This window comes from Nesoenas mayeri (genome assembly GCF_963082525.1).
Source record: "Nesoenas mayeri genome assembly, chromosome: W".
NCBI lineage: Eukaryota > Metazoa > Chordata > Aves > Columbiformes > Columbidae > Nesoenas > Nesoenas mayeri.
Window position 1 is genome coordinate 4,316,565 of NC_137553.1, and position 23,712 is coordinate 4,340,276.

The 23,712-nt window shown below is 40.8% G+C and overlaps 1 protein-coding gene across 1 annotated transcript in view; it reads right to left on the bottom strand.

The window, feature by feature from the left end:
- Positions 1-4,261: 4,261 nt before the first annotated feature.
- LOC308051360 (small conductance calcium-activated potassium channel protein 2-like) overlaps positions 4,262-23,712 on the bottom strand; it is a gene marked incomplete at its 3' end in the record, with an annotated part of 95,807 nt that continues 76,356 nt past the window's right edge. Inside the window, exons 7-8 of the mRNA XM_080361742.1 lie at positions 13,398-13,467; positions 4,262-4,546 (exon numbers count right to left, since the gene is read on the bottom strand). Coding sequence (XP_080217868.1) covers positions 4,262-4,546; positions 13,398-13,467 — 355 coding nt within the window. The remainder of the gene's footprint in view (positions 4,547-13,397; positions 13,468-23,712) is intronic.

Here is a 23,712-nt window from a genome sequence, read left to right on the forward strand (position 1 = left end):
TAAAAGTGTTTTGGCTGTTGCTGAACATTGCTTGCACAATGTCAAGGCTTTCTCTCCCCTTCCTCAAGGCCAGTAAGCTATGGGTGGGCAAGAGGTTGGGAAGGGACATAGCCAAGACAGCTGACCCAAACTGATGAAAGTGATATTCCATATCATATAACATCATGCTCAGCTCAAGGAAAGGAGGAGGAAGAGAGTACATTCGTGTTTAGTCTGTCTTCCCAAGTAACTGTTATACATGCTGAGGCTCTGCTTTCCAGGTAGTAGCTGGATATCTGCCTGCCAGTGTGAAGTAGTGAATGAATTCCTCTTTTTTCTTTGCTTGTGAATGTAGCTTTTGCTTTTTGCTCACACTGTCATTATCTCAATCCACATGTCTTGTTGCTTTCTTTCTATTTTTCTCCCAATCCCCCAGGAGAGGGGAGTGAGCAAGAAGCAGGTGAATGTTTGGCTGCTAGCCTGTGTCAGCCCACCACATCCTGTATGCCACAAGTGTTTGAAACTGCAAGTTAAAGTTAGGGGTGATTCTTAAGATTTCTTTTTCTTATACACATGTGAAGTTCATGCACTAACCATGTTTCCATAGATCTTTTTAACTTCTCATAAAGGAATCTAGATTCTCACTCACTTTGTAGTGCTAGAGTACTGCCACACTTCACTTTGGACAGACTTTTGCTACTCAGAACATCATAAAGGTTTTTTAAAGGACATTTTCAAGAGTCCAAAACTGCTCCTGAGGTAGGGGTTGATTTGTTGGTTTGTTTGTTTGTTTGTTCTTTTGTTTTAAGAGCACTTGAAACCTCACATTTTGGAATTTTTCTGGAGGCTAGATGCCTGGCAAGATTGGCTTTTGAGATGTTAATCTACCATAAGCTCTTTCATGTTTTCTCCTTTTTTTTCTATTATAGATTTTGAGTTCTTTTTTTTTTTTTAATAATTTAATTTTTGTGTGATGAGCAGCCCTCACACTTTCGTAATAGTTTGACAATTTTTTCTTTTTAAGGTGACAGATACTATTAAACACAAACAGTACATCTCTATTGCCTTAAGCCCTGATTGACCAATAAAAGTTAATTTTATTATTATGCATACATGGAGTTCAACATACATAAATGGTTGGCTCTGAATGTATATAAGCTCCACCTCAGGACTATATGCTCTTTCTGGGCTACATCTGGCATATATCTAGGTAGTCAGGACTGTTGGTGGAGGAAATTTGTTATCATTTCTACCTGAGCATGTACATATGCTCTTAGGGATTAGGTTTTTAAAAGTGAGACACTGCAGTGTTAGGTCTTTCCTCTAGTTCCCTCTTTAAGTGGTGAGAAACATCCAAATAATAATTATTTTGAGAAGAGTGGAGTAGAAAGGCCAAAGGAGGTGCTTACTTTTTTTTTTTTTTTATGATTCTGCCTTTAAAAAAAAAAAAAAAAGAGAAAAGAAACAATATGAGCAACAAGAACTTTGATAAATGGAGAGAATGAACTTATTAATTAGAAAAAAATATTTCTGAAGATAAAACTTACTGAAAATTATTCATAACTCAATGAGGGGACAAGAGCTTTCAGGCAATTTGCATTAGCAGAACTGATATGGGCAATATGTTTTATTCTAGATATTAGGCACTTATATTTAAACCATTTATTCTTTTATGCTTAAATATTGTTTTAATATCTATGTAATGCATCCCTTTGAATGTCCATGTATGATTTGACACAGAGTCTTAAAAACTGAATAGCAGTAAAACAATATGCCTATCCCCTATATTTGACCTTTAATGATGACAGTGATTCAGAGCACCCAGTCTAGGTAGCCTAAAGTTTTAAATAGATCATGAGGAAACGTATGGGCTTCCAGAAGGTGTTCAGAACTCCTAAGCTGGATCTTTAACTTTTAGATAATGAAGCTCTTTCTGCATCAATGCCAACTTTTTGGAGCTGTGTGAGGTAAAGAAAAGCTGAGTTGCCCAGGTCTATCTGGAAAGATGTGCAGACTTACAATAGATACTGATTTGCAGAAAAAAGATCTGCAGAGCATTTTGCAAGCATATTATGAATGTAGTATTCTGATCCTGCTAAGACTTAACTATAACTTAAAAATACTATTTAAATTAATGTATTTAGTTTTAAGCATGGTAAATGGGCATGTTTGTGATATTATATTTAAATCTTTACAGGCAAGATACCTTTGCTAAGAGTCATTAAAAATGCAGGGATTAGAAAAAAGGCTCCAAAATAACTGATAAAAGGAATAAGTATCATCTGGAATACAGTGAAAAGAAGTTCAGGAGCAAGTGAAAGCTGAATTTTCCAATCAGTGAGACTAAATTGAAGTATGCGTGAGGCTTTTCAATTTGTAATACAGTAAATATGTCATGCACTTCTTGTGAGTGATATCTTGTTATTTGTAAACAGTCATTCCAATAAAAGTCTGCATTCAGTTACAGAATCAGTTTTGGAGATAATGCTACTTTTTCCTTCTACTGACCACTGTGAAGAAGCTTGGGTTTTGGAAATAAAAATTAAGTAAAGGAATTTGTGGTACAAGATTCAAACAAGGAAAGATGAAAAGGAATTTTGTATCGGGAGCAAGAAAATTAAACCCATAGTACTTTGTGCTTTTCTCAATATAAGTTTATATCTGTCTTTTCTTGGACTGTATTCACATGTAGAAGTACTTTTCAAAATCAGGTATTAGAAGGAAAGAATTATCAGAATTATAGAGATAAAATATCTGTAGTGAACCTGAGTCCTACTGTGCAACAGAGAATTGAGAGGTGAAAGATGACAGTTGCTCTTTCACAGCAGGATAAACCAGCTTGTTGGCAAGAATTTTCAATATGGAACTGTAGTTCTTCAAAAAAAGTTATACAGTCTAGAGGAGGAAAAATAAACCATCTTACAAATGTAAAAAAATGGTTTTGTAAGCATAAAATAGCTAGTTCATACTGGAAAGACGAAAAGCAACACATTTAAGCTACAGAAAGGGTATTTCGCATTCAATAACAGGAAAAATATTTGAAATTATACATGAAAAATTAGAGAATGGAAAAATGCAAATCTTCAAGAAAAAAATTCTGATACTTAACTATTAAATCCCTATATTACTAACAAATACATCTAATCCTGCCAATAGTGTAAATGAGATGACCTCATGACCTTTCAAAAAATCTCATCTAGTTGAGGACTGAGCTAGGACACCATTAGCACTATATCCATTTTTTCCTTTGGTAACTCAAAAGACAGGAACTTCACAAAAACAAAAGCAGAACTGTAAATACTGTGCATAGGGCTTATTTTTTCCAGATACAAAATACCAGCATGTATAAAGAAAGCACTCCCAAGGCATGCAACCAAGCTACTCATCTGGGGTTGGTGAATACTGTGAAGTCATTATCTTTCCCAAGGCCAGAAAAGGTATTGGATAATCTCTTGAGCTTTTTATAACCAAGAGATGTCTATGGATATAATTTATGTTCATCAGTTATATATTTTATACCAAAACAGCAAAGCCTTTATTATAAATAGGCCTCAAGTGTGTGCTGATTTTCAGATTATGAAAGGTAGTGTATTTGGTTTGTGGAATTTTGGGTGTTTGAGAGAACAGCTCTTCTGTCTTGCCTAGCATGTCTCTGCTCTGACTTTCCACATTACTGTCTTTCTAATTTCTAGGATAAATTATGTTTTTAATTAATCACTTCAGGAATTGAAGCTGTCAGTGACCTTTTAAAATGACTATACATACACAGCACAGTGTTAGATGAACACTGATTTTTTAAATTTTTTATTTGATTTTTATTTTTCCCTCCTACAGTGAAAAGTTTAGAGACTGAGTTTTCATACTGAGAAGATAATTATGCTTGAATTTTGTTTCTTAAAGTTTTAGAATTAAGTCTTTTAATAATGAACTTTTTTTCAACTGTTAAAGTCCAAGTAATCAAGAAAATATGTGCAGAAATTCACCTTTTTATTATTGTCATATACTGTAGTAATAAAGTTTGTTTGAAGTGCATGAATAAAAAGTTAGTGAAATTACAGGAGTAACAATATAATATAGTAATGTGTGTTCACTGTGCATCTGAGGGGGGGGGGGGGAACAGTTTTCACTCATTTTGGTCTTAAATGTTGTATCCAGGTTTCCAGGATTCTGACATCAGAACCCAGATAACACTGATTAGAACCATAGGGCTTTACAATAAAAGCTAAAATATTGACCATATGATGGCAAAAAGTCTTTATTTTTGTGGTTAACTTATTCTCTTCTAGCTACTCTCTGATGAAGTTGGTGGTACTGTGGAGGAAGACCTCCTTCTTCTTGAAAAAGACCATGATCGCCCAGCACTGTAGGCAACATGTTTATAATTTTGTGTCTGAACCTCGAGGAGATCCCTCTGTTGTTGGCTGATTGTCTGGCTAATTAGTCCAGGGAGAGCTTGAATGCTATGAATTAAAGTTTCCAGTTTAGTTTCCAGAGTAATAATTCTCTTCTCAAAATCTTCACTTCTTTCATTTAAGTCAGAAATCATGTCATACATGATGTTTTGAGTCTGAAAGCAGAAGGATGTAAAAAAGGTTTAGAGAGATCTTACAAATATTGTAACATGCAGTGCAACTCTACAAAGGTTCTTAAATGCTTTTACATTTCACAAAAAGAAAATATGAGTCTTCTATGAGATATATTTCTAACAAGATCTAGCCTTGTGAAATAATTTTACTTGCAGATGCATGACAGACTCCCTACTGGTGCTAAATTTATTGAGCAGAAATGTATTGATGTTTTGAGTGGCATTTTAAATGTCAAGCTCTTATTGAATTCAACAAACACCAGACCTTTTTAGAAGTTTAAATACTTAGAAATGCACCATCATAAGATTTGTGAACAGTATTAGTTGTGTAAGTCACAAGGAGACCAAAAGTTCCAAAGCACAGTGATACACCCTTCACTTTTCTCTATTTGATCTGATTTATTAACACCTTCATACTTTTACTTCATGCTTGCTTTCTCCTTAAACTGTGCTTGAACCTGTTGTAATAAGAGTAGTTGGGTGGATTGTTTTTGAAACGTATAGCAAGGAGTAAAAATTCAAGTGTATGCTCCTCTACTTCTACCTCCCCCAATCTATCTGTCCTCTACACAATGGTGCTTGGTATCAGAAAGTCTATGAGGTAAACTTTAAAATGTCATAATGCTTAGTATAAATGGAATCTGAAGTATGTTAATTCATAAAGTCTGTCACTTTCTATTTGACTTCCATGTTTCTTTTGCAGTTCATGAAGGGAAATTACTGAAACCAGTGACTGAATTTCTCCCTCTTGTAGACTGAGACTTCAGATTAGACATAAGCTAAATTTAAAGTAATTGTTCATGACTCAGTAAACTGGATGAAGTTTATAATCCATTATAAAGGAATGAAAAGTTAATTGAATGACTACCTGAAGTGCAAAGCACAGAAGTATCAGGCAAGTGTCTATAATGCATTTCCTCTGTCCTGTTTCAAGATGCTAGCATAATTATTGAAAGAAAAGTAATCTACATTAAATCATATCTGAAAAGTCCTTATCAGTTGCCCGAAGTAGAGTGAAATGTATTTTCAGTAAGTGAAGTTGTCAGGTGGTTCTCTACAGCAAAAGAAGAACAAACACTGAAGAGTTTTATGTTTGCCTTGATGTTGCACTTTAAATTGATCTGGGTTTTGATATGCCTGAAGACATTTGTATGAGAAACCCTTGGAAAAAGTGTATAAATACTTTGAACGAACATTGAAATGAAGTTCATATAAAATAACTGTTATATATTGCAGTCTAATGTGAAACATGGAATGTTCTCAGCACTGTAATTCTCATTATTGTTTTATGGTTTTTTGGGGTTTTTTTTAAAAACAACACAACAGGCAAAGAGTGTGTTAGGTTATGTGATAAAATCTCATCTGTGCACCCACAAATGAGCATAGACAGCCAATGGTAGGTGGGGGAGTTGAATAATACCTTGCCATGGCTACTCCCAGGCCCATAAAAGGAGCCAGAAGCCCATAACTGGCCTATCTCCACAAGCCCAGAGGAGCACAGGGGCAGAATCGAATAGAATTGAATGCTTGAGTTTGAAGGGATCTACAACAATCATCTAGTCCTACTGCCTGATCAATTCAGGACTGACCAAAAATTAAAGAATGTCCAAATGCCTCTTAAACACTGACAGGCATGGGGCATCGACCACCTCTCTAGGAAGCCTGTTCCAGTGTTTGACCACCCACTTGTTAAATAAATGCTTCCTAATATCCAGTCTGAACCTCCCCTGATGCAGCTTTGAACCATTCCCATCCATCCTTGTCACTGGATACCAGGGAGAAGATACCAGCACCTCCCTGTCTACTTCCCCTCCTCAGGAAGCTGTAGAGAGCAATGAGGTCACCTCTCAGCTTCCAAACTAGACAAACCCAAAGTCCTTAGCTACTCCTCATAGGACATGCCTTCCCGTCCTTTCACCAGCTTTGTTGCCCTCCTCTGGATGCATTTGAATACCTTAACATCCTTTTTAAATTGTAGAGCTCAGAACTGCACACAGTACTCAAAGTGAGGCTGCACCAATGCTGAATATAGCAGGTTAATCACCATTTTTGACCAGCTGGTTATGCTGTGTTTGATGCACCCCAGGATGAAGCTTGCTCTCTTGGCTGCCAGGGCACACTGCTGACTCATATTGAGCCTGCCATTGACTAGCACCCCAAGATCTCTTTCTGCAGGGCTGCTCTCCAGCTACTTGTCTCCCAGTCTATACTTGTGCCCGGTGTTACTCCATCCCAGGTGCAGAATCCAGCATTTGAACTTGTTAAATTTCATGCCATTGATGATTGTCCAATGCTCCAATCTATCTAGATCCTTCTGCAAGGCCTCCTGTCCCTCAAGAGAGTCAACAGCACATCCCAGTTTGGTATTGTTAGCAAACTTGCTAATGGTGCATTCAACTCCTGCATCCAAATCATTGATAAAAATATTGAACAGGACTGGCTCTAGAATGAAGCCCTGAGGAACACCACTGGTGACTGGTCAACAGCCAGATGCAGCCCCATTCACTACAACTCTTTGAGCCCTGTCCTTCAGTTAGTTCTTCACCCAGTGCACCATATACCTGCTCATCTCACTTGTCCAGAAAGATACTGTGAGGGACAGTATCAAAAGTCCCACTAAAATCCAGAAAAACTACATCCACCACCTTTCCTTCATCCACTAGGCAGGTGACCATATTTTAGAAGGATATAAAACTGATTAGACAGGACTTTCCCTTTGTGAGCCCATGTTGACTGTGCCTGATGATTGCATTGTTCTTTAAATGCATTTCAATAGCACCCAGTATGATCTTCTCCATATTTTTTCCAGGTACTGAGGTTAGACTAACAGGTCTGTAGTTTCCTGGGTCTTCCCTCATACCCTTCTTGTAAATTGGAGTAACATTGGCTAACTTCCAGTCAGCAGGGACCTCCCCAGATTCCCAAGATATTAGGTAGATGATCGAGAAGGGTCCTGCCATAACATCTGCTAGCTCCTTCAGTACTCTGGGATCCATCCCATCAGTCCCCATGGATTTATGTACATTCAACTGATACAATAAGTTCCTTATAATTTCAGTGTCCACAAATGGAAAGTCATAGCTATTGGTATCCTGTGTTTGTCTGTTTCTTCCAAAGTCTCTCCCTATTACTGGGAAGATTGAGGAAAACTCTACCTGTGCTCCTACATCTTTTAACATTCTTCTCAGGGCCCTGAAATCTCTTTTGATTGACCTTGGACTTTTTTTTGCATTGTCATTAGTACCCACATGAAAGAGCTTGAGTGCGTAATAGCCCAAAGGCTGTCCTAAATTCTTCAGTCATCTTGTGACATCCTTGATTCAGGCCCCAGGAAGGCAGCAAACTTCTCTGAAAAGAGGGTCCAGTCTGCAAATTGGTGCTTCCAATTTGCTCAGGAGGGAGTTACCAATGACAATAACATGCCATTTTTTCTTCTTAGTGCTGGTCTTAATGCAGGTCTTGTTGCGAGGGTTTTGTTGATCTGACCTTGGCAAGAGTGCTTGCATAGGTTCTTCCTGTTATATCTCATTATGTGCTTTGTTGACCATACCCAGGGCCTCATACTTATTTTGTAAAGGTATATGAGAGGATAAGGAGGGGTTCCTCTTACAGCTCCGTGCAGTAACCTGCTTCCACACCTCCCTATCTCTTGTAACATTGCCTTCCTCTTGGTACAGAACAGATCCTAGACCTACTTCCTTAGTGGCCATGCTGAGTTTGACTTTTGTGTACCAGAGATGGCAGAGTACAGCTCAATTCATCAGTCTCCTTTTCAGACTCCTCAGTCTGCCAACCTCCTCCTGAAGCTGGGCTACCAGACAGAGCAGTTCATCTACCTGGTCACACCTCCCACAGTCTTGCTTGCTATCACCCTCCATCTCCAGGAATATCCTCGCACACACCTTGCAGTCTGAAACCTGTGTGGTTGCATTCTTTGACAGGAGCTCTGTCTGTGTGGCTGCACTGGTTACACTTCTATCAGGTGCTAGAAGCTCAGGAGAAGCAGAGGACGTGTCTTTTTGGCAGGTGGCCACCATGCTGCTGTGCACCTGCCCGCTGGGTAATATATATGTGCATCTGTTGTAATCAGTTGGGCTGATTTCAATGGCAAGCAGGAACCCATATTAAAGACTCAGAGCAAGGGATTCCCTGTCCCAACCCCTCCCAGAGTTGTCCAAGGAGATCCTCAGCCCCAGTATCCAGGTGTGAAACCCATCAAGATGAGTCAATGCTGGAACATGTTTTGGACTGAGGAGTGTTGCTGCCTTGGGGTATGGGACATGTTATAGGATGCAGGGGAAGAGTATTTTGGGATTGCACAGGACTCTTTATGGGATGTAAAGGGAAGGAATAAAAGGCTGGGAAAGGGAGTCGATCTAGGTGATTTGGGGAGGAACACGTGTGGGAAAATGGAGGGGTAAGGGGATAAAAAAGGTTGGTTATGTGCAAATAGTTTTCTGGTTATTACACTTGTCTGGCTATGTCCTGCACTTGATCAATACAGTTTGTCCTATCTTATTATTATAAATTCCTTTCTAACTCTTTTCCTGGGTAAGGGACTCTGGTGTGCATGCATGTAAATGAGAGTATGAGTGCCAGCAACTGCAGTCAAACCATGGCTTGGAGGGTCTTTTTGTGTGTGTGTATTGCCAGCAACTGGAGAGACCAGAGTGAGTGAAATCAAGTCCCACTGGAGTGGGACCAGGAGCCAGAGGTCCATGTGTCTGTGGTGCCAGTAACTGGAACAACTGTGGTGTGTGAATGAGTATATGAGTATTCAAAAAGATCAAGCCAGACTAGCCTGTGAGTAGGTGAAGTGGCCTGAGAGTCAGGCGTGGGTGGGGAGCATGTCTAAAGGCAAGACCATGGGAGGAGCTGGCAATTAGAAGGACCAAGGGAGTTCCAGACAGATTCTGGGGGGATGGGAGGAGGGGGGTGGGGTGGGTTGTGTGTCTCTGTGGATGAAACCTGCTGGGGGAGGTGTGTTTCTAACAGTGAGACCATGAGGGGGACTGACTACCAGGGAATCAGGGGAGCCCCAGACAGGTCTGTGTGTGTGTGTGTGTATGTGCATGAGATGGTCTGTGCCAACAACTGGAGTAGGACTGTGGCCTTGGGGACTCAGATGTCCAGGTGGCAGCATCTGGGGACAATGGGTTCCAGGGGGAGCTACTGGGCAGACTGAGTGTCTGAGCCCAGCTGCTGGAATGATCATCTAGTTGGTGTAAGTGGCAAGATATTGGTAGCAGGGGCCGGCTACAGTGGTGGCCTCTGTGAGAAGAGATAAGAGGCTGCACAGTAGGACACAGATGGTTCCAGCCAGCTCTGCAACAGACTCACCACTGGCCAAAGCTGAGCCACTCAGCAAAGCTGTGGTACCTCTGTGAAAGTATACTTAAGAAAGGGCAAAAACGCTGGACAAGCAGTGAGGAGTGAGGAAAAAAACAACCCTGTAAACACCATGGTCATAGAAAAAGCAGGGAGAGGAGGTACTTCAGGTGCTAGAGCAGATATTCTCTTGCAGCCCATGGAAGAGATCATACCAGAGCAGATAATCACACTGCAGTCCATGGAGGACCCCACACTAGAGCAAATGGTTATTTACTGAAGGAACTGTGGCCCATGGAGAAACCACACTGGACCAGATTTTTTCTTGAAGGACTGCTGTCTGTGTAGAGGACCCATGCTGGTAGCAGGGGAAAAGTGTAAGGAGGAAGGAGTAGCAGAGAGGAACTGTTATGAACTGACACTAACCCCATTACCCCTGCACTGCTTGGGGACAGAGAGGGGAGGTAGAGGAGTTAAGTTGAGCCTGGGAAAGGTGGAATGAAAGGAAGGTGTTTTAGTTTTTGTCTTTATTTCTCACTATCCTACTATATTTTTAATTGGAAATAAATTAATCTTCCTCAAGTTGAGTTTGTTTTGCCTGTGACAGTAATTGGCAAGCGATCACCCTGTCTTTATCTCGACCCACAGGCTTGTTCATCTTCTTTTCTCTCTGTCTTTTTTGAGGAGGGGAGGTGAAAGAGCTACTGTGTGGGGATCTGGTAGCCCCCTGACCTGGAAGACGGGGACAAGGAGCAGAATGAAGCCCCCATAATCCAAGGGGAAATGGTTACTGACCTGCTACACCACTTAGACATGCACAAGTCTATGCAGCCAGATGGGATCCACCCAAGGGTACTGAGGGAGCTGGAAGAAGTGCTCACCAAGCCACTTTCAATTATTTATCAGCAGTCCTGGCTAATCAGGGTGGTCCCAACTGACTAGAGGTTAGCAAATGTGATGCTCATCTACAAGAAGGGACAGAAAGTGGATCCAGGGAAATACAGGCCTGTCAGTCTGACCTCAGTGCTGGGGGAGGTTATGGAGCAGATCATCTTGAGTGCCATTACAGGACAAGCAGGTGATCAGGCCCAGTCAGCATGGGTTTATGAAAGGCAGGCTTGACTGACTAACCTGATCTCCTTCTATGAAAAGGTGACCCACTTAGTGGATGAGGGAAAGGCTGTGGATGTTGTCTACCTAGACTTTAGTAAAGCCTTTGACATTGTTTCCCACAGCATTCTCCTGGAGAAATTGGCTTCTCATGTCTTGGACAGGTGTACTCTTCACTGGGTAAAATCTGGTTGGATGGGCAGGCCCAAAGAGTTGCAATGAATGCCATTAAATCCAGTTGGTGGCTGGTCACAAATGGTGCTTCCCAAGGCTCAGTATTTAGGCCACTTGTCTTTAATATCTTTATCAATGATCTGGACGAGGGGATTGAGTGCACCCTCAGTAAGTTTGCAGATGACATCAAGTTGGGTGGGGAGTGCTTGAGGGTAGGAAGGCTCTACAGGCTGGATCGATGGGCCGAGGCCAATTGTATGAGATTCAACAAGGCTAAGTGCCGGGTCCTGCACTTGGGTAATAACAACCTCGTGCAATGCTACAGGATTGGGGAAGAGTGGCTGGAAAGCTGCCTGGCAGAAAAGAACCTTGGGGTGTTGGTCGACAGCCAGCTGAATATGAGGTGGCACTGTGTCCAGGTGGCCAAGGCAGCCAATAGCACCCTGGCTTGTATCATAAATAGTGTGGCCAACAGGACTAGGGAAGTGATCCTCCCCCTGTACTTGGCACTGCTGAGGCCTCACCTCAAATACTGTGTTTGGTTTGAGGCACCTCACTACAAGAAAGACATTGAGGTACTGGAGCATGTCCAGAGAAGTGCAATGAAGCTGGTAAAAGGTCTAGAGCACACGTCCATGAGGAGCAGGTGAGGGAACTATGGTTCTTTAGCCTGGAGAAAGGAAGGCTGAGGGGAGACGTTATCACTCACTACAGCTACTTGAATGGAGGGTGTAGTGTGGTGGATGTCGGTCTCTTCAGTCTCTTCTCCTAAGTAACAAGAGAGAAAATGGCCTCAAGTTGTGCCATGGGAGGTTTAGATTGGATATTAGGAAAAAAATCTTCATGAAAATGGTTGTCAAACATTGGAACAGGCTGCCTAGGGAAGTGGTTGAGTCACCATCCCTGGAGGTATTTAAATGACTTGTAGATGTGGTGCTTAGGGACATGGTTTAGTGGTGGACTTGGCAGTGTCAGGTTAATGGTTGGAGTGGATGATCTTAAAGGTCTTTTCTAATCTAAACCTCTCTATAATTCTTTTATTCTAATATATATGAATGCCTGAAGGGAGGGTGCAAAGAGGATGGAGCCAGGCTCTTTTCAGTGGTGCGCAGTGACAGGACAATGGGCAATGGGCACAAACTGAAACACAGGAGGTTCTGTCTGAACATCAGGAAACACTTTTTTACTGTGAGAGTGACCAAGCACTGGAACAGATTGCCCAGGGAGGTTGTAGAGTCTCTCTGGAGATATTAGAAAGCCATCTGTACGTGGTCCTGGACAACTGGCTTTCGGTGGCCCTGCTTGAGCAAGGAGGTTAGACAAGATGACCTCCAGAGGTCCCTTCCAACCTCAGCCTTTTGTAATTCTGTTATCCTGCTCAGTCAGAGAGGAGAACAGCATGAGGCTGTTGGTACTGTCCGTGTTTGTATGAGTGCTCTGTGTGTGTTTGTTTGTGATCTGTTAGTCTGGCCATGTATTATGTGATGTATGTCTGATCTGTGTGCCTGTGACTACTGGGAATACATCTTCAGCTTCACTCATGGTTGAACCTGGGGGCATGGAGCTGTGACAGCCTCAACTGTCTTGAAATGTTGAACCTGGCTTGATATTTTCCCACTAACAGTTTGCAATTGAATAGTCTATTTTAGTTGATCTCAAATATCTTCAAAAAGAATAACAAATCATTATAATATATCAGCAAAGTGGGCAGTTATTATTCATTATATAAAATTGTAATAAATACAGACCTAAAGTTATTTGTTTAAAGTCACTCCTTCAGAAGAGAACAGGAATGGAAAACCACAACCCTTAAGTTCAGTCTTTATGAGGGCTTGTGAACTATTGTCCCTCACACCATAGTCTGTCTCTAGACAAGAAACCTCTTTATTATACAGGACTACACAAACATTGCCTAGGCAAAGTTCATCCTAAGCATTTACCATGATCACTGCAGTCTGTTTCAGCAGCTCTTAGGATCAGTCCCTCAGTTATGAAATCTTTTCCAAATGTTCAAAAAATAAAAGCTACATTCAAACCTTGATCAGAGCCATAAACAAGATGTTTCACTCAAATGTTATCCCAAAACAGATATATGTTTTCATTTTCTGGAATTAACAAACTTATTAACAGTATTTGCATGTATATTTCTTAACATTTTCACTTAAAAACTCTTCATTTGGAATAGATGAATGTTGATACAAAATAATAATTTCCTACTAACCTTTGCCAGGTCCACCAAGGTGTTTGCTTGATCGTTCAGTTTCCTTTGTTCCATTTTTACACTTCTTAATCTAAAAAGTGGAATTTTAAGTCAGATTTGTGTGTGTGTGTGTGTGCACCTGTGTAGTCATCTTAGAACTTATAAAAAGCATGCATAAAACTTACAAGAACAGATAACTGCGTGGACATTGGCCTCAAGTGCTTTGTATAAATTGAGAATTGGTCATGTGTCTGCTACAATGAGAAGCATGCCTCTTCAACATCACAAAAGAAAAAGAGCAAGGAAATGTCATCTCCTTGAGACTGTTTGCCATGGGTAAAGTTGCATTCAAAAAGGGAGATAATTTATCCAGACTGTATGAAAGAAAGCCAAAACATTCCTCAACACCTCAGTATCATTACAAGTAGATATAGGAAGAAACACAGAACAAATGCTTTTTTGTCATTAATGTTGTAGCAATCAAGAATCTTCCCATGTCTACGTGACTAGATACAGGTGTTAGTCCTGTTCTGTCAGAAATGGATTGGATTAGCAGGTGTTTTAACCTGATGGAAACACAGTGATAAGTGAGTTTCTCATTACTTTAAACAGAACTTCCATCTGACCAGCAGCTAAATAATCAATATACTTGCCAAAACATTTAATTTTCTTACCACTCTGAACATTTGTGTATTTAAGTATGGTTACATTTTCAACTTACATCAGATATATCTTCCCAATGCACTATTTAAACTAGACTACTGTAAAAATTATGAAAGAAGAATCAAGGGTATATTTTCTCTTTAATGCTTAGCTAACTGCATTATTATTAATTAGTGATGCACATACTCTGAAAGATACGTAATTGACCTTTCTCCTATGTGTTCCCTGAATCAAATTCTATGTTTTTTCAGATTAACTACTAAAGGAGTGGTTTTTAGATGTGATTTTAAAAAAAAAAAAAAAGCAATTTCTCTTTTAAGTATAAGTGTTTTTTTTAATCTTTTGTAAAGTAGAATTACTTGGACTTTCAATGATTTTTCTGGTGGATGTTCTAAGCAACAAATAGCATTTTCAAAAGCAACAAATCAATTTATCAATTTATAAAACATATTATAGGTACCATGCAGTCTACTAGTAGCTCAGCAGGCAATCAAGCTATCCATTCGGTTCACTCTCAAATGAAAATAAGGTTGGCAGCATTTTGTGGCACATATGTTGCTAACATATACTTCAACTAGTTCTCATTTATCGTCTTAGCTATATATATATATCTTATAAAGCAAACATGACTGCACAAAAACATATAGAATTGTTCTTGTAAAGCAAAAAATAAAACTCTGGCAATGGCACAAATGAGCTACATGCCACTGCCAGCCTGTATAGTACAGCCACAGCAGTTTCAAAGGAGGTATTCTTTTTCATTTCAAGGCTTTGTATGCCTCAAAGAGCTCCAACTGAACCCTAATGTGAAAAACCATTTCACCTTATCTGCATTATTAATATGGTGGATGAAATTCTGACCCTATTTAAATTAATGACAAAACTTCCAAGGCTTTCAGCGGGATTAGAATTATTTCCTTAAACTCCTGGAAGCCAACCAAACTGTTCATCTCAAATAGCTTGATGTTTCCAAGATGGCTATTAATTTTTTTAACCTGGATGCAGAATTGGAGGGTTCAATTCAGGGACATTTTATTTTTCAAAACTAAATTGGGGAAAATGGATACAAATTACCACATAAATTCTGAGAAGTAGATGAAGGTTGTTAAGTTCAACAATGTATCAAGTTTTGAGGTTTTTCACATGTTGTTTTGTTTTGTGTTTTTTGGGGTTTTTTGTTGTTGTTGGGGTTTTTTTGTTTGTTTTGTGTTTTGGGGTATTTGGTTTTGTTGGTTGTTTGGGTTATTTGTTTTGGGGTTTTGTTTATTTGTTTATTTTTAATAAAAGCCTTTGGGGAGATACTCCAAAATCAGAAGTTTGTGTCAGATATTTAGTTATCATACATTTTCCATTCACATCTAGGCTAACCTCCATGAAGAAGAATGCTGTGAAATATTTTTTCTTAATACGTGGGAATAATTCTGTTAAGGTGGAAATCAATTATTCATATAAAATTGAAATCCCAGCAGCTCATTATTGGAATGTCGTACACTCTTCTTCCCCCGGAGGCTTCCTTCAGAGCACAATGTAAATGCAGCTTATAGAAATAGTGCTTTCAGAGGCTACAAGCTGGAGGTATTCTAAAGCAAATATTATGGAGGAGTCTCCAAAGTAATGAGCTATATCATTACTGCCCCAGAACAAAATATTTACTCAGAGATAAGCATGTAATGATTTGACTAAAGAATGATAATCCTAGTGTTTTGGCGAGCGCTCTCTCAAACAATTTGTAGAATATATATACTGCTTTTCTTATGATTCTTTGAAACATCTATTTAAAAAAGTACCAGCTGTGATCAACGTTATAATACCTAATGGTAACCAACCCAAAACCTGGCACAGACTGGAAAATATATCTCTAGGTAATGGTATGTCTTTAGAAGCAGCAGCCAGATTAAAATAAAAATGGCAGACTTTTGCTCATAAATTCGTTACGAGGAAATATGAAACATCTTGATTTTATGAACTTCACTTATCACGGCAAAAGATCATGATTCTGGATTGTGTTTCCATGGCAGCAAGCAGACCATTCGTGTTCACAAATAGACTATTTTTGCATGCAGACAGTGGTAAATTCTGCAAATTTAGGAATGAACAGCTCATACAACTTACTTCCGAGCTCTATTTTCGTTTTGTTGAAATAAAAAGACAAAACAGAAGAAGACAAACTGTAAAATATACTAAAACAACCAAATGAGCTCAGTGGGCTCTGTTCAGCAGCTGGAAAGTCCTACAGAGCTGCTATTGCTTCCAATCAGTAACTGCTGCATTTGGAGTCTAATTCTCTCATGTTCATGACGAGGGAATCCACAGTACCTTCAAACATTCCCATTAACTATCCTCTGCATATTTTCTTTATACAATATATAAAATGTCTTTTAATATTATTGTTTGGAGTACTGGTTTCACCTTCACCTTAATTGTGCGTGAGAAAGAAAAAAAGACTGAGACCAGCTGAAGGTAGCAGTCACAGATAATATTTTTAGACCTTTTAGGGATGCGATTGAGATTGCTATCATTATCTACTCTGATTTCTTGTATAAAATTGGCCCTGAAACTTCACATTCTTTCTTCCCATCTCCAGCCCAATGATTGGGAAGGTGAGGTAGGGGAAACGATACAAAACTTAAGAATCCAGAAAGACATAAGAGAGCCATTTGCTACTACAAGGTCCCTTGTTCCCTTGAGAAAAGTTCAAGGATGTAAGCGGAGAGAAAACAAATTGCACACAATACTCTTCTGAATCTGGAAGAAGACTTCTAGAGCAATGTCCATGGTCCATTCCTCAGCATACCAAGAAAATTATCCATTTTTTTTGCTTAAATACAACAAGGTTTGGAATGTGAAGCAAAGTGCTAAAGGACAAAGGGAAATGTATTACTAACATAGGTGTTCAAAGTTTAGCTGGCACAGATAGGAAAATATGGCTGGTGCCGCCTTCTCCACCCCACCCCCTACATGATTCATGAATTTTTAAGGCAGGTGCAGAAGACCACTTAACAGCTTGTGAAGCTCTTTGGAGTTGAAAGATATATAAAGCTGCTGATCAAATCTCCTATGCTTTTTAATTTAGATTCCTCTTTTCATACACAAGTGTGTGTACACACGCACACACACACACGCTGCGGGAATATAACAGAAGACTGCAAGAAGGATTGTAAACACGCTCAAGTGACTTGCAGCTGGGGTGTCAAAAAACACATATCATACCAACTGTTGTTTAGTCTTATGTGTTTGATGAGTAGAATTTCTGTGCTTAGATAACATAGGCCTGTGATGGAATGACTTATCCTTGGTGCCATCTCAAGGCATATCAGGGATAAGAGGGTCATTAGGGGCAGTCAACATGGCTTCACCAAAGGGAAGTCGTGCTTGACCAACCTCATTGACTTTTATGAGGACATAACAAGATGGATGGATGATGGCAGAGCAGTGGACGTGGTCTACCTTGACTTGAGTGTGGGAAACTGCAGCGGGTCTGTTGAATCCTTGACAGAAAACATGAGAGTAGAGATCAGCCTGAAGATATTAAGATTTACCCTTGAGAAGGATAGGAGTAAAGGAGTATCCGGAGATATGGAGTTGTACCCGTGAGAGAGGAGAGATGTACCCGTGAGACAGAAGGGGATAGAAGAATAACATGGATGATAGCAAGTTTAACCAATGAGATGTTAGTGCTGTAACTTGTAACCAATAGTGAAAAGACACATGAACTGGCAGAATTGCATAAAAATGCACTTGTAGCAATAAATGGCATCTATTACTTTCATCTTGAAAGAATTTGGTCCATGTCGCTTGTCCGTCTCAACCGCGACACTTGAGTAATGCATTTGACACAGTCTCCCACAGCATCCTCACAGCTAAGTTGAGGGAGTGCGGTCTGGATGACCAGGTAGTGAGGTGGACTGCGAACTGGCTGAAGGAAAGAAGCCAGAGAGTCGTGGTCAATGGGGCGGAGTCTAGTTGGAGGCCTGTATCTAGTGGAGTGCCTCAAAGGTCAGTGTGGATGGGTCTTGATAGATAAAGATCTGTTGCTGAATTAGTCAGGCTCAAAGGTATCTCAAAGCCACTTCGAGAACAGAGTCTGCTGTGAGAAAGAGGGGCGTTCCTCAATCACCGGGGTCCTGGCGTGGCATGAATCATCGGACGTATCATCAGTGAGACTCCAGAGCACGGACAGCCCACGATCCTCATTTAACGAATCCATGCTTGGAGCGTGGACGCGTGATTAGAATATAGTTACGTATATAAGGAGACTTGTTTCTGTAATAAATGGCTTAGCGTGATTCACATTGAATCGACTTGTTTTGCTTGGTCCTTATCTCGCTCTACAGGTCAGTACTGGGACCTATATTATTCAATATATTCATCAATGATTTGGATGAGGGAATAGAGCGTACTATCAGCAAGTTTGCTGATGACACGAAGCTGGGAGGAGTGGCTGACATGCCAGAAGGCTGTGCCGCTATCCAGCGAGACCTGGACAAACTGGAGAGTTGGGCAGGGAAAAATTTAATTAAGTATAACAAGGGCAAGTGTAGAGTCTTGCATCTGGGTAGGAACAACCCCAGGTTCCAGTATAAGTTGGGGAATGACCTATTAGAGAGCAGCATAGGGGAAAGGGACCTGGGGGTCCTGGTGGACAACAGGATGACCATGAGCCAGCACTGTGCCCTTGTGGCCAGGAAGGACAATGGCATCCTGGGGTGTATTAGAAGGGGGGTGGTTAGTAGGTCAAGAGAGGTTCTCCTTCCCCTCTACTCTGCCCTGGTGAGACCACACCTGGAATATTGTGTCCAGTTCTGGGCCCCTCAGTTCAAGAAGGACAGGGAACTGCTGGAGAGAGTCCAGCGCAGGGCAACAAAGATGATCAAGGGAGTGGGACATCTCCCTTATGAGGAAAGGCTGAGGGAGCTGGGGCTCTTGAGCTTGGAGAAGAGGAGACTTAGGGGTGACCTCATTAATGTTTACAGATATATAAAGGGTGAGTGTCAAGAGGATGGAGCCAGGCTCTTCTCGGTGACAACCAATGATAGGATAAGGGGCAATGGGTACAAACTGGAACACAAGAGGTTCCACTTAAATTTGAGAAGAAACTTCTTCTCAGTGAGGGTGACAGAACACTGGAACAGGCTGCCCAGGGAGGTTGTGGAGTCTCCTACTCTGGAGGCATTCAAGACCTGCCTGGACGCCTTCCTGTGTAACCTCATCTAGGTGTTCCTGCTCTGGCAGGGGGATTGGACTAGATGATCTTTCGAGGTCCCTTCCAATCCCAAACATACTGTGATACTGTGATTCTGTGATAGCCTTAGAGGCACCTTATCAAACATGCTTGAGATTCCTGCCCTGCTGTGGGGAAGATCAAAGCACAGTGGAAAACTACACCTGTGTGAATCCCTAATACATGGGCAAAACCAGCAGGTTCAGTAATTTACAAGCAAAGACCAAGCTCTGCGGTGCCTGCGTTCCCACTTGCGTGCCTCTGCCTGGGTGCTGCTTCAGAGATCCCCCAGTTAGCAAGGTAATGAAAATAAATTTACTCTTTGCATTTCATTTGTGGTTGGTTTTGTGGTTGTTCCTGCATCCTGCCTGTGCCGGCTCATGCGTTTGGCATAGTTGGCAGAATCTAGGAACAGTGATGCTATGGCTGACAAAAAAGTTGGGGACTGGGGAGGCCACAATGGTGATTCCCTGTATTCTGGTATGGCTCACTACTGAGCGCTGGACCCCCATGGCCACTTTCCTGGCTAAACCAGCTCTGCCAGAAGCATGGCCTGAGATAGAAGACGGGGCGGTGGTTACCCCCCAGGCAACTGAAATGGCTATGTGTGGGTTGCCATGGAAAGCAGCATCAGATTCTTCTCACAAGCTAGCAGGAAGATTGGGATGGTTATTAGTTACCAGTCTTAGAGCTCTTGGCTGTGAAGTTGTTGCATTATGGAGTAAAATGAGAGAATTGGTAAAGGAAGTCAGGACTTTACATGATGCAAAGGTGATCATGCAAGAAGTAATTACTATTCAAGCAGAGAGGTGCTATGGAGCTGCAAGATACTGTAGAGTGGTTGGTAGCGTGCATCGCTAATAAACAAAGGGACAAATATAGAAAAAGTAAGGTTTGGTTTCCTGAGTTTGTGCTCTCACCACAAAATGATCTTGGAATTCCAAGGAATGGGATGGAAATATTTGGCATGAATCCTCAGACTCCAAGATTGAGTTTGTTTTTGATCTAGACTTTAAAGGCAGGGAGGTGGTGGAAGCATGACCCCTCATACAAGTTATGGGGCAGCAGGAACAAGTGGACAGAGGAGTGCAGATCATACATACTTAGAATCCATGCTAGTATGCCTTCCCCATTCTTTTGCTGTTAGATATCTAAAAATACCCTTAACTTAATTTGGGGTCTAAGAGTTTGGGATAGTGGAGCTGCATCTATCCATTTATTACCAGGTGAAAAAGATTAAGCCCTATAGTCAATGATAATCAGATACAATGAGGATATGCTCAGTTACAAAATGTCAGAGGTCCTGATGGGCAAGACTTTATTGCACCTACATTATATTGGTGGCTGGGTGCAGCAATTTTAACAGCATATGTTGAACCTGGCAATTTAGTATCATCCTTTGGAAACTGGTGTACAATGGAAAAAGGTATTAATTTGGTGCAGCAGATGGGGATGGCTTGTGCTTTGTTTTTGGGATCCAATCCAAACAGTGTAGCATTAACTAGAAGTGTCAAAACACAGTATTTGAGAGGAGTGCCTGCCTCACTAAAATCCTTGATTATACCAGTAGTGAGAAATGCCCTACTATTACTGTAAAATGTTGGGGAACGGTTTGGCATTGAGGGATTAGAGAAATACCAAATAAGGTACAGCACACTGGTTATTTCCCATATCAATCACAGTAAAACAGTTAGAGGCCTTTTTGGGACTTTTAGGGTATTGGAGAACTTTTATCCCACATATGGTGGTATTAATGCACCCTCTGCAGAAATTATAATAACTAGGAAGAAGGTTGTTTGGAAATGGACCAAGCAACAACAAGAAGCCTTTGATGCCCACAAAAATGCTTTGATTGAGCATGCGTGATTGTACACTCCTAGGCAAGAATATCCTTTTAAATTAGAAGAAACAATCCTAGATGATATAGTATCAGGTGGCTGATATGAAAAATCAGAAGGAACCTGTAGGATTTTGGTCCAAGGCATTACAAGGCTCTTTTTTGCATTACACCCCAATAAGAAAAATGTGGGAAATTATGGCAGGGCCATGGATTCCGTGACGGAGGGCATGGGAACAGAAAATAGCCTTGAAGATATTAAGGCCTACCCATGAGAAAGATGGGAGTAAAGCAGTATCTGGAGATATTAAGATGTACCCGTGAGAGAGAAGGGAGTAGAAGAGTAACATTGACGACAGCAAAATTAGCCAATGAGATGTTACTGCTGTAACTTGTAACCAATAGTGAAGAGACACAGGAATTGGTAAAACTGTATCAAAATGCACTTGTAGCAATACATGGCATCTACTACTTTCATCCTGGAAGAACTTGGTCCATGTCGTTTGTCCATCTCAATCGCAACATGTGGTGACCCTAATGTGATCCTGCATGAAGAAGGATCTCACATGAAGAAGAGACAGTGGTGAAGCTGTGACAGCCAAAGATGAGCTGGGGAGATGGAGCGTGGTGCAGCTGATAGAGCAGCAGGGGGGAGCTGACAAAGATCCAGATACTTGAAAAGACACCAACGCCAAGAGTAGGTGAGCTACCGGGAACATGCGAGGGAAGCTCTCTAAAGAAGAGGGTATTATATTATCTACATGGAAGTTGCTTCTGAAGAAACAGGGTATTAGCTTTATGGAATTGACTTTACAAAGGACGCTACTATGGGGCAAAGCACTACTCTAAGATCCAAAGAAACAACTGAACTGTTAACGACATGGCACTTGTTGCTAGAGACTTTGAGAGGATTAAAAGAGCAACAGAAACAGGCAGAGACAGTGGGAGGGGGGAGGGGGGGTGGGCGGGGGGGGGGGTGGTTTCCCTGGACTAGATTTGGAAAAAAAACCTACAAAAAACAACAACAACAAAAAAGTGCACTGTTCCGAACACCCCTGTTATTAATGATTCTCCAGCACCATTCAAGTCCGTGTTATCTGATGACTCAGATGAGGATCCCCAGCATTTTCTTGAAAAGTTAGAAGGAAAAGGAGTATATGTACATGTTGCCCCGAGATCAGATAAAAACCATGAAAGACTCAAGCAAAATTCGATCTATGCAATGTAACATCATTTAGGATGGAACGATGTGGATTCGTTGAAAGGGGCAGGTATCCCCCAACTCTTGGAAGAGACGCTAACTGGCACACCACAATTACAGACGCGATTAGTTTCTGAAGTCCTGAGGCAGTCAGCAGATCTTGCATATTAAGCTATGATAGAGGTGCCTGAAACCAATAAAGCAGCCAAATAATTTACAACTATTAATCAGGGTCCCAATGAGAATTACATGCAATTTATTGATCATCTTCAAGAGGCCATCAATAAGCAGGTTGAAAACTTAGAAGTTAAGGAAGCACTGGTGTTGAAATTAGCAGTAGAGAATGCTAATGTTTGCTATCAACATGTTATTTGCGAGTTTTACAGTACATATTATGTGCTCCTGTGTATTGCCTCTCTGAAAATCAAGCAGCTTGTCAGGAATGTGAATTAATTGTTTTACTAGTTGTTTTTAAGTGCGCCGTAAAACCTTCTCCCCACTTTTCCCACCCACGCTGCAAGTAGCCTTTTGCTTCCCCCCTCCCTCCCTCTTCTCAAGATTTTACTTGCAAGATGACATCAGGAATGATTGTTTTCAGTTGTGTTCCTAAAAAATCGGTATTGGGAGGTGTTTTAAAACACTCGGAATTATGAGGAAGGAAGATCTTGTTAAATACTGAAATCAGTGTTGGCTGCTATATAAGTTAAATGATTGGGAAAAGTGTCCGGAGAATAGCATCTTGAAGTATAACACCTTGTTGCAATTAATGTTGTTTTTAAGGACAGAAGAGCAGGACAAAATAAACCTCTACAAGAAAACATTAAATCATTTCAGACAGTTTTACAGGCGGAACGGTTTGAACGTCAACAAGATGAGAGAGAATTAACTGATAACACACAGGTCAGAAAACTTGCTGAAGTCTGCAAGATGCTTTCCTTATTAACTTGTTTTCTTTGTGGGTATCTGTTTAAGCATGTTGCAGTTTTGGTAGGTCTTTGTTATATGGTACGATGAGTTCACAGACTGTTAAATCATGAGAATCCGTTGACTCAAAATGTGCATTTTGTGATAATACAGAAGATCATGAGTAATTTAGTTCTTTACTGCATGAATGTGATGGCAAAATTTTGTGTGTAGTAGCTGTTATTTTTCTTTCTAGTATGCTAGCTTTATTCTGGTATCCAGACTTGCGCAACTCTGTGATAGGCTGTGTCTCATCTCAGTGTGCTGGATTTGGCTCTTTTGTATGCACACCATGCAAAGAATCCTGGTTTTGGGATAACAGTTGTAGTGCAGCAGATGAGACACTAATAAAAGCCTTGCCCAGTCCAGTTTGCTGCGGCGGCGGGGGGCAGGTGCTGATTGGGCTCCAGCGCACACTGACCTGTTTTGTCAGGGAGACCCAGAGGTACCT